Source organism: Protopterus annectens, chromosome 5.part0 (assembly GCF_019279795.1).
Source record: "Protopterus annectens isolate FY-2018-M chromosome 5.part0, PAN1.0, whole genome shotgun sequence".
NCBI lineage: Eukaryota > Metazoa > Chordata > Ceratodontiformes > Protopteridae > Protopterus > Protopterus annectens.
This window is the reverse complement of record NC_056735.1, coordinates 1,253,374,391-1,253,390,488: the sequence shown is the minus strand read 5'-3', so window position 1 is coordinate 1,253,390,488 and position 16,098 is coordinate 1,253,374,391. Positions and strand designations below refer to the sequence as shown.

The 16,098-nt window shown below is 43.0% G+C and overlaps 1 protein-coding gene across 1 annotated transcript in view; it reads left to right on the top strand.

Moving 5' to 3' along the window:
- The window catches only part of ALCAM (activated leukocyte cell adhesion molecule), a gene marked incomplete in the record, with an annotated part of 1,355,533 nt that overhangs the window by 546,921 nt on the left and 792,514 nt on the right, over positions 1–16,098 (top strand). The window contains 1 exon segment of the mRNA XM_044071096.1: positions 13,465–13,529. Within this exon segment, the coding sequence (XP_043927031.1) occupies positions 13,465–13,529 (65 nt within the window).

Below are 16,098 nucleotides of genomic sequence, written 5' to 3'. Positions count from 1 at the left end.
CCTCTCCTGCACTTTTACTAGCTTATTAGTCTAGCACTTTACCAGACTTTTTGTAGCAATTATTGTAGCACACAAAAGTACTACCAGCACTAAACGTTCTACAAGGAAACAGCTCCAGTACTTATTATTAATGCCCACCCCTGCAGGCATGTCTAAAGGTTAGTTCCCTGCGCTTTCTCCTATTAACCTGGTGAAATTGGGCATCCTGAGGCAATGTAGCAACTGCCTAATGTACACCGACAACCCTCTCATCTTACCTCCCAACACTCAGATTTGCAAGAGATGTACTTATATATCCAAATTTGAAGCCACACACTTTCCAGCCAAGGTCAGAATAGCTGGTCAAGAGGACTTGCACCACATCACATGGAACACATAGCCCTCCAGAACACACACCAGCACTGCCTTCACATAAAAATACAAACCACACACCCAACTTCGTGGAGGCTCTCCATAAAAATTTACCCAAACAGCAGAGACTTACAAGGCAGAAATGCACTTGACCACCAGAACACAGCACTAATCATGAAACACACAACTCTCCTAAACAGTGTGCCAGTCAACCAAAGCCCCTAAGGCAAAACAGCATGCCCAAAACACTATATGACTATCATTGTACATGTGGGTGTGAATGACCTGAGACATACCTCCCTGGACTACATGAAAAGAGACATGGAGGAGCTCTTGGATTATGTAGCTCAGGCGGGTATGACCCTGGCCCTGAGCAGTATCCTACCATTATCCAGAATGATGCCACAGTACAAGCCGAAAATAATTGATTTTAACAATTAGCTTAGTTTCTGTTGTCATTCTAAGGGGATTCAGTATCTGTCTGCCTGGGATGACATGATTGACAGACCTCAATGCTTTGCCAGAGATGGTCTGCATCTGTCACCCCTGGGCTTCCGGATACTGAAAACATCTTGCCACCCCAAACAAATGCAACCTGAAGGTCATGCTGCTCAACGCTATAAGTCTAAATCTCAAAATGCACTCACTTGAAGCACTCCTTAAAATGGAGAACATTGACATTTGTGCTGTAACAGAGACCTGGTTCAAGGCAGCAGAAAGCACCCCTACACTACCAGGCTGTAATTCATTCCACACCTTTTGGCCCCAGAACTTGGACCTAAGCACCAAAGTCAGTGGTGTTTCCATATTCATAAAAGGATGTGCACACCTCTAGACTGGTAACCCAACATAACCCATCAGAGATGCTTCAGGTGCAGCTAACATTGGGTAAGACAACAATTCAGGTTGTAACCTGCTATAGGTCCCCAACCATGTTCCAAGACTCTCACTCCACGTTCCTAAGCACCCTGGAGAATATTAGGGTCCAACCTAACACTCTCATACTGGGTGACATCAACTACTCCATTAACTGGGAAAAATACTCGTGTACTAATACACTTGCCCAATGATGTCCTTCATGGATGCATCTGCAGTCATAACAAATGGGTTGTCCTGTCGTCAGGCAGCCCTTCGGTCGGCCGGATTCCAAAGTCTGGGTCCGGCTTCGGCTGATGTCGCACTCCACCCGACGTCATCTCTGCTGGTCTTCGGGTATAAAGGCATCAGCCGACGCCATTTTCCTCAGTCTTTCTTGCCGCGTGGCGCCCGAAGCAGAAGCTGTTCGCAAGTGCCGGTCGGTCAGATCCAGAGATTACTACTACCGAATACTACTTTGAAGACTTCTAAAAAGCTAAGTACCCCGTTGGGGACCCTTTCTTGCCTCAGCCGATGTCAGAAAAAGTCAACAACTGTTTAACTTGTGGGAAACAAATACCTCATAAAGATTTCCACTCTTACTGTCTGCCTTGCTTAGGCCCAGACCACGACGTAGCAGCCTGTTCGGCCTGTGCTTCCTTCAACCGACAAACGCTTAGGCGTCGGTCGGAGTTTGCTGAACAGTTTTTCGGCTCAGATTTTGCGTACATTATGCCGTCGGATCCTCCGACTACCCAAATTGTTAAAAAACGCAAAGAAAAAGACCAACACTCGCGGTTTCGGCTGAAACCACGGTTAAGCAAGCCGCGAGTGTCTCGGTTTCGGCCGAAACCGAGAAAACTGGTCAATCTTCAGCCGAATCCATGACTACTACTGAGGCTCCTGCTACCTTATCTGAATCAGCCTCAGAAATTTTGCCTACAACTGTGGTTCCTACTGATCTGTCAGACACCATCCCCTTGGATATCTCTACCCCAGCACGTGGTGCTGCTAGGCCTCCTGCAGCCATGTCTATTAAGGCCTTTGCCAGGGCTAAAGCAGCCAAATCAGCTAAATCAGTGCCTGTTAAACCACCCTCACTCAGGCCCACTTCTAGTTCACAAATGCTTACTCTGGCAGAAGATTTAATATCCTTAATTAGGGGATCGCAATCTCACCCAGACAGGGCCTCTCAGCCCCCAGAAAAGAGACCTAGAGCAGAGCCCCCGAGCCTGTGTCCTCTGATGATTCTGCGGATGACTCAGACATTACAGACCAGCCAGAGGCTCCTTTTTCCAATTATGAAGATTCAGATGCTGAAGAATCCATTCCAGCTGCCTCTCCACCAGAGGAATTCTCCTTTGGGGAAACCTTACATGCCATGAGAGAACAATTCCAATGGCAGGGACAAGATTTCTCAGATTCAAGAAAAAGGCTTAGGACTTTTCTGCACTTACCACAACATAGGCCCTTAGCTATACCTCCTGTCCTATCTGTTGTGGACGATTCATTTAATGATGTCTGCTCTGCACCTGATTCCTTACCTCCAGCCCCTGCCAAACCAGATAGATTTTACAGGGTGCCAGACACTCATCACCACCTATACAAGGCCCCACTTGCAGACCCCGAAACTATATCCCAGGGGCCTAAGGCAGTAGCCTCGACCACAGCAAAAAACCCTATTCCCTCTGAAAGGGAATCCAGGTCCTTAGAGAGATGGGGGAAAAAGTCTACACCTCTGCTACTCTCTCAGCTAGAGCTTTAAACTGTCAGTTTCACATGATCCAATACCAAGAGTTTATGCTTGATCAGTTAATTAAAAGCTGTCCTCTGATGAATCTTTAGATAAGAAATATGTATTAGAAATGGTGAATAACATCCAGCAGGTTAGTAACCATTCTTTAAAATGTGGCTATGATGCACTGGAGGCTTCATTTAGATCAGCCATGACTGGCACAGTGATAAGAAGGCATGCATGGTTGAAAGAACAGGTCTTGCCGGATCATGTTAAAGCTAAGCTATTGGATGCTCCTATGGATAAGGCCAGTCTATTTGGGAACCTGCCCAGCAGGTAATGAAGAAAATGGAAGAAAAGGCAAAATCTGTACAAACAGTTAAAGATTTCCTACAGGTTCAGCCCCAAGGTTTAGCAGGAACTGGCCTGCCAAAATTGGTCCTTTCCTGACTCCACAAGATCCCAAAGGGGCAGGAACAGACGCTCTAGGGGCAGAAATCAATCCAGAGGAGGTGCCTACAGAGGACGACAGTGGCAAGGCAATAACCGAGGCACAGACGCAACCACTGCCACTGCAACAGGATAATCACAGTGACTTGGCTCTGACTCCGCCTACCAGGGAGCAAATAGCAGCACCATTAGGCGGAAAGTTAGCCTTATTCTCGAAAAATTGGCACTATATTACAAAAGACAAGTGGATTTTGCAAACCATAGACCAAGGCTACGGTTCCACTTCCACACTTTACCAGTAAAAGAGGAATGCCAAACCTGCCCCAAATCAAAAATAGAAGCCCTGCACCAGACAGCAGAATTAATAAAGATAAGAGCTGTGGAAAGGGTACCAATAACAGAACAGGGCAAAGGATTCTACTCCAGACTCTTCCTAGTACCAAGAAAAGAAAAAACTGGAGACCTATTCTCGACCTGTCCATCTTAAACACATACATCATTGTCCCAAAATTCAAAATGCTGACCCTACAGCAACTTCTTCCCATGCTGGGCAAGGAGTGTTGGCTGGTAACTCTAGATCTCAAGGAGGCCTACCTGCACGTCCCCATTCGACCAAATTGCAGAAGATACCTCAGATTTCTTGCAGGATCAGAGCATTATCAATTCTCAGCATTGCCCTTTGGCTTATCTACTGCGCCCAGAGTATTCACAAAATGCCTGGCATCAGTAATTGCTCACTGCAGAGTACAGGGAATCCAAATTTATCCATACCTGGACGACTGCCTGTTACAAGCGGACAACAAAAGCAAGCTGACAACAGATTTACAAAGGGTCATTTACTTGCTACAAGCCCTGGGATACACAGTCAATTTTCAAAAGTCAAGACTGATACCATCCCAGACAAGAACTTTCTTGGGCGCGGAATTGGACACAGTAAAACAGATGGCATTCCTAACTGCAGAAAAACAAAAGGAACTCCCTCTTTACTTCTTGGCATTAACAAAGCAGAACAAACTAACAGCAAGAAAAGTTCTGCAGGCCTTGGGCTTCATGGCATCATGCATAATCTTGGTCCCACATGCCAGACTGCATATGAGAAAGTTACAGTGGTACCTAAAGAATTTATGGTCTCAACACAGGCACAGCTTAGAAACAGAAATACCACTAATCCCATGCTTAAAACAGGAGTTCCTATGGTGGGCTTGGGCATGCCAGTCAAACCCAGGCTTACCCTTCCACAACTTTCGAGCAACCCAAACCATCACAACGGATGCCTCAGACCTAGGATGGGGGGCACACATGCTGGACAAATGCGTACAAGGACTGTGGACTCAGGACCAGCTGCACCTGCGCATAAACCAAAAAGAAATGCTGGAAGTAAAACTGGCAATCCTAAAATTCAGACCATTCCTCAAAGAAGGCCATTTGATGATAAGGACAGACAACACCACAGTCATGTGGTACATCAACAAACAGGGAGGCACTCATTCTTACCCCCTATGCAGAATGACTTTGGACCTTTGGAATCTGGCTCTCAGCTACAACATCCAGTTACAGGCAATATTTGTACCGGGAAAAGAGAACACCCTAGCAGACATTTTAAGCAGAACCACCTCGGATGCTCACGAATGGATGCTACACCGGACATCTTCAAGGCCATCACAAAGAAATGGGGAATGCCACAAATAGATCTATTCGCTTCCCCACAAAATCACCAGCTCAAAAATTTCTGCACAAGGACATTCCACCCACTTGCATGGAAGGTGGACTCTCTATCCTTCAGCTGGAAAGGCCTGACAGCATATGCATTCCCACCTCTTCCCTTGATGCACAAGGTACTACTGAAAATCAAAGAGGAACGTCCAAGGATAATTCTGATAGCTCCGAACTGGCCAAGACAACACTGGTACCCATTGCTGAGGAGCATGTCTCGGGAGAAAATGTGGCCAATACCCCTGATGCCTCTGATGTTAACTCAGAACAACTACAACATCATACATCCAAACCTAAAAACCTTGCAACTGACTGCCTGGAACATCACATAGCAGTAACTAACCCAGACCTTTCACAAAGGGTTAAAGACATTATCCTTGAAGCCCGCAGACCTTCAACAAGAAGGAACTGTGCAGGAAAATGGAAAAGGTTCGTCATTTGGAGTACTGAAAGAGGAAAAGATGTGTCGAACATAGATATTGCTAACATTCTGGAGTACTTGGCAGAGCTTCTACATACAGGCCTGTCCTATTCCTCCATCAAGATACAGGCATCAGCTATTTCAGCAGAATACAGCTTTGATCCTCCTGTCTTTTCACATCCTCTACTCAGGCAGTTTCTCAGAGGGATCAAGAATGTAAAACCTCCTAGGAAACCACCATTACCAGCATGGGACTTGAATTTTGTACTAGAAAAGTTGACACTCCCTCCGTTTGAACCAGCAGCAACAGCAGATCTACAACACCTGTCATGGAAAACTGCTTTCCTACTGGCTATTACTTCAGCAAGGAGGGTTTCGAAACTACAGGCCTTAATGGCAGTGCAACCCTTCCTAATCTTCCATCAAGATAGGGTGTCCATGAGAACTAATCCTACATTTATGCCTAAGGTGGTATCCAGAGTGTCTTTAAACCAGGCAATCCACCTACCTACCTTCTTTCCCAATCCACAAAACAGAGGTGAAAGAATAATGCATACCTTGGATGTACACAGACAGTTACGCTACTACCTGGACAGAACCAAAGGTAACAGAAAAACTGACCAGCTCTTTGTAGCCTATGCAACAGGAAGGGAAGGAAAAGCAATTTCCAAACAGACAGTCTCCAAATGGATAGGAAATTGCATAAGATTCTGTTACTCCTACCATGGAAAACCAATTCCACAGAACATAAGACCTCATTCTACAAGGGCTACAGCCACTACCACAGCTTTCTTAAGAGGAGTGGCAACCAAGGACATTATTGAGGCGGCTACTTGGACCTCCGTGCATACATTTGCCAAGCATTATAATTTACCTCTATATTCTAGATCCCGAGCAGGGTTTGCCACTGCTGTACTGCAAGGGATCCTGACTACACCATAATTATTATTCCTCCTCCCCTAGTTTGGCTATGGTATTCTACCCATTTGTTATGACTGCAGATGAATCCATGAAGGACATAGTACAGTTTTGTACCTACCATAAATGTAGATGTCCGAACTGGATAGCATCTGCAGTCAGGATTACCCTCCCTCCTTCCCCTCTGCGGTACTCCTACCCTCCTAATAGCTAGCTGGGGGGGGAGTCTCTTATGGTGTATTTGTTTGTATATATGTACATACATGTTTATTTTTTGTGTTTGCCTTCTACTATTTTGGAAACATTGGCATTTATCCAAACTTTAGCTTTCCAAGAGGGCAATTGGCATCTGGGGCAAGAAACACTGAGGAAAATGGCGTCGGCTGATGCCTTTATACCCAAAGACCAGCAGAGATGACGTCGGGTGGAGTGCGACATCAGCCGAAGCCGGACCTAGACTTTGGAATCCGGCCGACCGAAGGGCTGCCTGACGACAGGACAACCCATTTGTTATGACTGCAGATGCTATCCAGTTCGGACATCTACAGTTATGGTAGGTACAAAACTGTACTTTTTCTGGAGTTCATTAATTCCAATACCCTGGACCAGCTCATTCTTACCCCCACTAGAGGTAGCAACATCCTTGACCTGCTAACATGGGTGACCATTACTCTACACCAATAGTCAACTCCTCCCTGGTTAGATCCGACCACAAACTAATCACCCTGGAAGTCCACATCCCCTCCACCCCGCAAAGGTAACCACCATGAAAAACTTCTCCAAAGCTAACTTTGGGCTCCTAAAAACAGAGGTGGCTAACTTCATGGCACCCATGCAAATGGAGAATAGTTTCATGACCGCCAAATCATACACCAGTGCACTGTATGAACACATGCATGGATTTTGCCATACCCAATGGAACCAAGATGCTCTCCTCCAAAAAAAGGAAGCCAATCTGGTGGTCCCCTGCCATAAACAATCTCTACAACAGGGAGAGGAAACTGATGTGGAATAAGGTGAAGTCCCAGTACTGGAAAAACTCCCTTATCAGCCTCAACAAAAAAGTTGAGATCCCTCATCAAATCCTCTAAAGCTAACTATGAAAACAGAATTGCAGCAAGATAGTAAAGACAACCACAAGGCCTTCTATAGTTATGTAAAGAATCTCCACGGCATTACCCAGATTTGCTCTGAGCTACTGCATAATGGTACCTCCTATACTGAGCCAACAGATATTGCCAATATACTGGCTAACAGATTCAGTGCCAACTTTACCCCCCCCCCAGGACCAATCACAATACAAGTAGATTGGCAGGCACTCCGTATTACTGCTGCACAGGTTAAAACAGCACTGTCCAAGGCCAAGAATACAGCTTCTATGGGACCTGACAATATCCCTGGCTGTGTTCTACATGAACTACAGAGTGAACTGTGTGCCCTGTTCAGTCACAGCCTCACCTCAGGCTTTATCCCTACCGAATGGCGCACTGCTACAGTCATCCTTCTCCACAAAGGAGGAGTGACTACAGACCCTGGGAACTATCGCCCCATTAGCCTGACAAGTCTGATATGCAAAGCTATGGAACACATCATCATGGACCTAGTAAACAAAGATAGGTTTTGTGAAAGGTAGATCATGCCTGCTCAACTTGGTCAACTTCTTTGAGTCTGTCACCAGAGCTGTGGATGAAGGCAAGGTGGTTCATACAGCCTACCTTGATCTGGCCAAGGCTTTTGATACCATTCCCCACTCAGGAATCATAGAAAAATTCACTAAGCTAGGCATCAACCCATATATCACTAGGTGGGTTGCAACTGGCTCACACGTAGAAATGCAGTGTGAAAGTAGCTGACTCCAAGTCAGACTGCCAACCAGTCATGAGTCGAGTCCTACAGGGTTTGGTCCTTTGTCCTCCCCTGTTTGGTATCTACTTCTCTGAAGTCCAGGCCAACACGAAGGGACTCTGGCTGACAAAGGTCACAGACAATTGCAAGTTGGGAGCTATTATTAACTCCCCAAGTGATGTTGACATCCTACAGAATGGCCTCACTGAGACCAATGACTGGTGTTAGAACCATGGCCTTAAGCCCAATGCCAAATGTGTCGTCATCCCCTTTGGGAAAAACCCAGTTCCCATGAATTACCACATTGATAGTAGTCCACTGAATACCAAAGGTGTTATAAGAGATCTGGGAACACAGGTTGACAGCAACCTCTCTTTTGACCACCACATTGCCTCTGTGGTCAAAGTCCTATGTGGCACATCTCATTACTAAGGATTTTGCATCCAGGAAGAAAGAGGTCATTGTTTCTTTCTACTCTTCCCTCATTAGGCCATTTATCGAGTACAATGCCCCATTTGCCATGTACCTCACTAGACACCTGCAACAACTGAAGAGGCCACAAAAGTACCTCACAAAGAGGATCCTAGGCCTTAAACACTTGTCGTATATGGACAGACTCAAAAAACTCCAACTATTCTCTGTCTCATATCGCCTACTTAGAGGCGATCTGTGCTTGACTTACAAAGGTATGTCTGACCCAGCACTTTTAGAAATGCTACATCTAAAGAAATCCCAATCCCTCCGCACTACATGCTCAAAGACCTCAACCTCATTACCACAATCAACAGTACGTGCTGGAGGGACAGGTTCATAACCCAGAGACTCATGTTATGGAATAGACTTTCCATACATATCAAACAGAGCACCTCACTGTCCCTCTTCAAGAGAAATCTTGATGAATGCTTGGGAAATAGAAAATTCACCAAGGGGATCTACTCGACATGGGCAAGGTCAGGTGGCACAATGCCAGGGTAATTCTATGGGCTAGGCTTATAAAGGCTCCAGGGCCATTAACCTAATGCACACCTATGAACCTACGAATATATAATTTTGGTATACAGTGAATTTTATTTATCATTTGGTAAGTATGAAGTTTTTTGCTTTTCTGTCCATCTGATTCAGTTCCTTCTGGGGCCAGTCAGTCGCATCAAAACTGTAAGTTAGAACAGGAAGAGCAAATTGGTTTATAGTTTCTTCTAAGATATTCTTTTCTAAGTTTTGTTCACATTTGTTCTTGTTTTATTGTTAGTCCATCAATTCCCAAATATTTATATTACATCACATTCGTGTCCCAGATTGATATTTTCTTGGTGCTGAAGCTTTCCTGCTTTAAATGTTTTTGCACATTTGTCAGAAATGGCATTCTTATTCACCTGAGACAGTTTTGACCACTTCCAGTTGTACTTTCAGCTCCGTATCTAACTATATATCATCCATAAAAGAAGATGAGAAATCTTTACACTTTGTTGTTTTGTTTTGTGGGAGTCAAGTCATAACCATAACCTAATCTGTTAGGTAGACAGCTTAATGGGTTAAGGGCAAGACAAAAGAGCAGTAGTGACAAAGTCAGCCTAGAATATCCCCTTTTACATTTTTATCCCTGAGATAATAAATTGTCCTTTATCATGACTTAGCTGTAAAGTGGTTTGCCACTCTTTCATGGTGACTGTAATGTAATTGATCAGCGTAGCGTGTATTTTATACATCTGTAAGCACTCCTCTATCCATGAATGTGGGATGCTGTCAAATGCTTTTTTGTAGTCTATCCAAGCAGTACTTACATTCTTCCCCTTTTTACAATTTTCTATTATGAATTTAGTAACAACAAATGATGCTTTGTTCCATGTTACTTTCTTTTTTTTCCCTTTTGTTCTATTGCTATGATTAAATTTTCTTCTAAATGACTATAAACTCCAGTATATATATTTTATACATTGCCAGAAGGCAAATTATTGGTCTATAGTTTTTAGTGTAGCTCTTAATGAGGAGTTTTGTTTTTCCAGATGTTAACCAGGTTGGTGTCTGTTTAAGGTGTGCATATAAGTAGTTCTTACTCATGGCTAAATCTTCATGTAAAGACGTTAATACTTTTAGCCAGGAGTTAGGTACTGTATCTGTGCCTGGGCTTTTCCATTTATCAGCTTTTCTTAATTTTGTTTCAGTTTCTCTGGCTGTTACTTCATCCCATTTCATATCCTGTAGCTAGAACGTCTTCTGTGTGGAGGCATGCGTGAATGGGCGTGCCTTCATTGAAGGTTGTGCGTCAGGGCTGGTAACTCGGCACGTAAAAATCAACTACCAATCATTAGCGGACCGAAGTTCCGCTGTGGCAACCCCTAACCGGGATAAGCCAAAAGACACAACAACTGTTTCCTTTACTTATTCTTTGCATTCAGCATCTTTGGTATGTTCCACAGGGTCTTCATAGATATTTCTCCAAAATGTGTCTATTTCTTCTTTTTTTTGGGTGGTGATTCTATTCCTTTTGCTTTGTTTCCCATTCCTCTATAAAACATTTTTGTGTCAAATGAATTGCTTATTTCTTTACTTTTTCCTTTATGTTTATTTGCTTATCTTCTTAGTTTTTCTGCCTGTGCTGATATCTTTTTTTATTATATGCAATAGTGTACAATAGCTACTGGCCTGTTCTAATACTCTGTTTTGCTTTTATCAGTTTAAATTTCCTCGGATCCCTTTGCCCTTACTGACACTTTTACTGTCTTTACTTACCCCTTGACAAGTTTTCCCTCCAGCAAAATTTCAACTCATACTCACTAGCTTCTACAACTAACTCTGCTTCGCTAAGCCTTTCTTTTTCTTTATACCACCTAATTAATATACACACTACTCACCTTTCTTCACCTACTCACTGTTTTCTACTCCTATCACCACCCCTGTGCTTTATACTTGTATCTCCCACAACTCCCATCTCTTATTTCTGCTTGCTATAAAAGTAAAGTTGTAATTTCTTGTTTTTTTCCTCACCGTGTATTCCAGTTTGTTTTTGTATTAATATGTAATGATTCTATATTTTACTGATTACAGATTTTCTCTACTATAGCTGCCTTTCAGTTATTGTATGTTCATACTGTAACTTTAAAGGGACAGTCCCAGAGAATTTTTGTTTTGATTCTGGTCTTTGTTTACATTTTCAGTCTGGCTTTCTGAGTATGCCCCAGCTTTGGCTGCAGGGGGTTGGGGAGGAGTGCTTATGGGAAGTTTCAATGCTCTCTGTCAAATACATTCTCAGCTACAGTTGTACTCACAACAGCTCTTGCTGAGTCATTCATTAGTTTCACCTGTGCTTTTTATCCTCAGCAAAAAGTAGCTTTTCAGGAATTTTATGTGTGGAGTCTGCATGTCTGCCCCGCGGTCGAGTGACGTTCGAAAGACGTGTGAATGGGCATGTCTTCGTTGAAGGTTGAGCGTCGGGCTGGTACCTCGGCACCGTAAAAATCGATTGCCAATCATCAGCGGACCGGAGTTTCGCTGTGGCGACCCCTAACTGGGAAAAGCCGAAAGAAAAACAACAACAACTTGCTGCTACCTTGCAGGAAAGCAGTTGATCAATGCAAAGCTTTAAAACATTAGTAAACAGAGTTTTCTGTTCATTGTATTTCATATTTTATTTTATGCGTATTTCTGAATGCTAGCTTAGTGCTTTGATGTTATACATGACTGCCGTTTACTCTGTAGAAAGCATCAGAATGATTCACATTTCAAACAGTAGTAGAAGCAGTCTTCTTTTTTTCATGTTTTGTTTTTTGATCTCTGAGTACTAGCCAATTGTAGTTTTTTTTGACCTGCTGTAAAAAAAAAAAAAAAAAAAAAAAAAAAGTGTGACGCACGCAATAGTTTCATTTTAAACAGTGAAGTCCTAAACTAACTGTCATAAGGGGGCTGTACAGCATGGTAATACACTATGGTGTAAAGGGAATGTGTCAACAGACTGCCAAGATTTAGTATGAATTCACCAAACTGTTCACTTTTTTGACTATACTGCTTGCAGTTACTATGTAGAATAAATAAAGTTAATAAAGAGCTGCACAATTAAGATAAGCTTTTTGACGAGTTCATAAAAAGTAAGCACTGAGAGTCTTAACTGACCACCCCCAACTCAAACATACACAAAAATGTAATAACCGTATTGTTTCCCAGTGATCCAGGACTGAAAGCTTTGACAAGAACTGAATATTGTTAACTGTGTTCACCAGAGGGAATGAAAACAGGGCCACATAAAGTAAATTGAAACCAGAAGTAGGGTTGATAATGATGTGCTAAGTGGATGATGACAACTAGGAAGTATCAGGACAAGTATTAGGTCAGAATTTTAGACTCTGCGATTGTCTCTTTAAGCTTTACATTTTTCTTCTTAAGTAAAATTACCTATTTTATAACTGGAGCATTTCTCCTTAGGCCTGTGCTGAAAAGGGGCTACCACTGCCCAGCTGGACAACCTTAGTCAACAAAAACAATAAATATAGTAAAATAAATATACTGTTGCATATTTCAAACATTGTACTACATAGTATGAAGTTGTTAAACACGACTGTTGTAGTAACAGTTTCTGTGTCACAGACTTGCCACTCCTTCCTAGTTACAGTGCCTACCAGTTACAGATACTTTATTTTGAGGAAGTGGTGCTGGTGCAGATGTGTCTGTCAGCTATTCCTATTTCCTAGGAAAATGTAACACTGTCATTTCATAACTTGACTGATTTTGAACGTAGGATGATGTAGCATTGCGCCTGCTATCTGAATTGAGCAGAACAGTCCTACTGTGTTTATGTTGCTTTTTCAAAGTAAAATGTGGTGTTGGTAAAATTTGAGGGTGGGGTCTAGAGACGTGAATGTAGATGGTTCTGTTCATTGTTAGTTCATTGTGTGTGTGTAGTAAAAAATGTGATCTTCAGCTGTTTGTGACCCCCCAACCACTATGTCGTTAAGTCACATGTCATTACAGTTTTATTGTTTTTCTTGTTTCTGTTTTGGTATTTCTGGTGTACCATTTCTTTGTGTGACTTAATAATATTAAGGGACTTTAGTATATAATTTCTGCATCTCTGGAAATGTATCACTTTATCAGCCTCCTCACAAAAATGAATTATTTTACCTGTTAGATTTTGCTGTGTATGTGAAACTTTTGCACTAATCTTATTTCTTTGTTTTATGTACAGAGCTTCCATCAGAGCCTGAAATTATCAACAAAGCACAATTTCTGGAAGTTGGAAATAAGCAAAAGGTATTGTAGTCATACATCTTGGAGATTCGTAAGAAATGTTAATTTAAACACTTGGTGTAAATACTGTGTTACATAGGAGTCTTCCTTTTTTTAATGACTGAAGCCATGTTTATACAGTCTCTGTTAAAAACATTGCAGGTTATATATTTAATTTAGCGGTTTAATGTGTTTAAATAACTAGGCATTGACCAGTATATTAGTGATCATCAGCCTAGTTTATATAGGCTCATAAGAGATTACTAGGCTATCGACCTCAGAGGTAATTTTAAGCCTAGTCGTTTCATCCCAATGTGATACCATGGAAATAGTCAGTACCCAAGAGTGCATTTAGTGATGACTGCCCTTGTCCAGGAGGGTTGTGGGAGCTATCTCGGGTAAGAATTTATAGTGCCCCATCCACTCATCCAGGTTCCTTTTGAACAGTGTTATAGAGGTGCTCTGTTTCACATGAATTGGTAGACTGTTCTAAAGACATGGCAGTCACTGGGAGATAAGTCTGTCCCTCCAGCATGTCCTATTTTAGTCGCAGCCATATTTAGGTCTCTGGAATGGGTAAGCCCTAGTCCCATTTGATTTACTGATATGCAGCAAGTTTATTAGGTTTGGGTCTTGGTTCATAGGTAGGTACTAGGCTATTGGCCCTAGAGCCTATATAAGCCTAGCCAAAAAATTACCCTGGCTTTTGCTACCCAAGAAAATTATTTTTCTGTGCCCCTGTCGAGCAGAGTCACAGAAGTGATCCCCAGGGTGAATTTCCTATTTCCCATCCAATCATCAAGATTTTTCTTGAAGAGTGCTAATGAGGAGCTTTGTTTGATATAGATAGGTAGTTTGTTCCAGAGTATGGGAAGTCTCTGGGACAGGAATCTATCCCTTCAGCATGTTCTTTTTATTGTGGTGACAAGGTTTAGGACCCTAGAGCATGTAGCTCGGAGGGATTGGGATTTCTTTAAGTGGACCATGTCCAGCAGCTCTGGGTTTGACATAGCTTTGCATGTTAGGCAGAGATCACCTCTGAGTAGGCGATATGCGACAGAGTAAAGCTGGAGTTTTTTGAGACGGTCTGCGTAGGGCATCTGTTTGAGGCCAGTAATCCTCTTTGTGAGGTATTTCTGTGGCCTTTCCAGTTGTTGTAGATGTCTTGTGAGGTACATACCAAAAGGGGCATTGTACTCTATAATGGGTCTAATGAGTGATGAGTAGAGGGGAACAATTACCTCTTTTTTTCCTGGATGAGAAACCTTTTGTGATGAGGTGTGCCATGTAGAAGGATTTATTGACTACTGTGGTGATGTGGTTATCAAAGGAGAGAGACTACTGTCCACGTGTCCCAAGGTGTCTCATCACACTTTCAGTATTAAGTAGACTACCGCCTATGTCGTAGTTCATGGGTACAGAGTTTTTACCAAAAGGGATGACAATGCACTTTTTGGCATTGAGCTTGAGGCCATGGCTTTGACACCAGGCATCTGTTTCAGTGAGGCCCTTTTGTAGGATGTCCACATTGTTAGTTTCGATTATGGCTTCAAATTTGCAGTCATCTGCGAACTTCATTAGCCAAAGACCTTCTATGTTAGCCTATACTTCAGAGAAGTAGATACCAAATAGGAGAGGACCCAGGACTGAACCCTGTGGTACTCCACTTGTCACTGGTCTGAAGTTGGATTTGGAGTTTGCTACTTTCACAGTGTGAGTTCTGTCAGTGAGCCAGTTGGCAACCCATCTTGTGACATAGGGATTTATACCTAGTTTAGTGAGTTTATCTATAATTCCAGAGTGAGTGATGGTGTCAAAAGCCTTGGCGAGATCTAGATAGGCTCTGTGAACCACCTTACCCTCATCTATGGCTTTGGTGACTGCTTCAAAGAAGTCACTCAGGTTTAGGAGACATGATCTGCCTTTTACAAACCCAAGCTGGGTGGGGTCCAGAGTTTGGAGATTACCAATGTCTTTCTTTATAAGCTCCATGATGGTACATTCCATGGCCTTGCAGACCAGGCTCATCAGGCTAATGGGGCGGTAGTTCCCGGTGTCCATGGTGGATTCCCCTTTGTGGAATGGGATAAACATCGCTGTGTGCCGTTCAGTGGGCACAAAGCCTGAGGTGAGGCTATGATTGAACATGGTACTTGGGTGGGGTGCCAGTTCACTCTGTAGTTCGTGTAGAACGCAGCCTGGGATGTTGTCAGGTCCCATGGATGCTGTGTTCTTGGCTTTGGAGAGTGTGGTTTTTACCTGTGCAGCTGTAATTACAGGAACTTTGCATTCTTCCGGTATAGAGACGGGCCCTTTAGGGGGTGAGAGGGGGTTAAAGTTAGCACTGAACCTATCTGCCAGGATGTTGGCAATATCAGTTGGTTCTGCATATTTTGTGCCATTGTGCTGTAACTCAGAGCAGATCTGAGTGTTGCCATTGAGATTCTTGACATAGTTATAGAATGCTTTGTGGTTGTCTTTAGAAACAGTGGCGATTTTATTTTCATAACTAGCTTTGGAGGATTTTATGAGGGATCTCAGCTTCTTACTGAGGCTGACCAGGGAGTTCCTCCAATCATGGGATTTTACACTT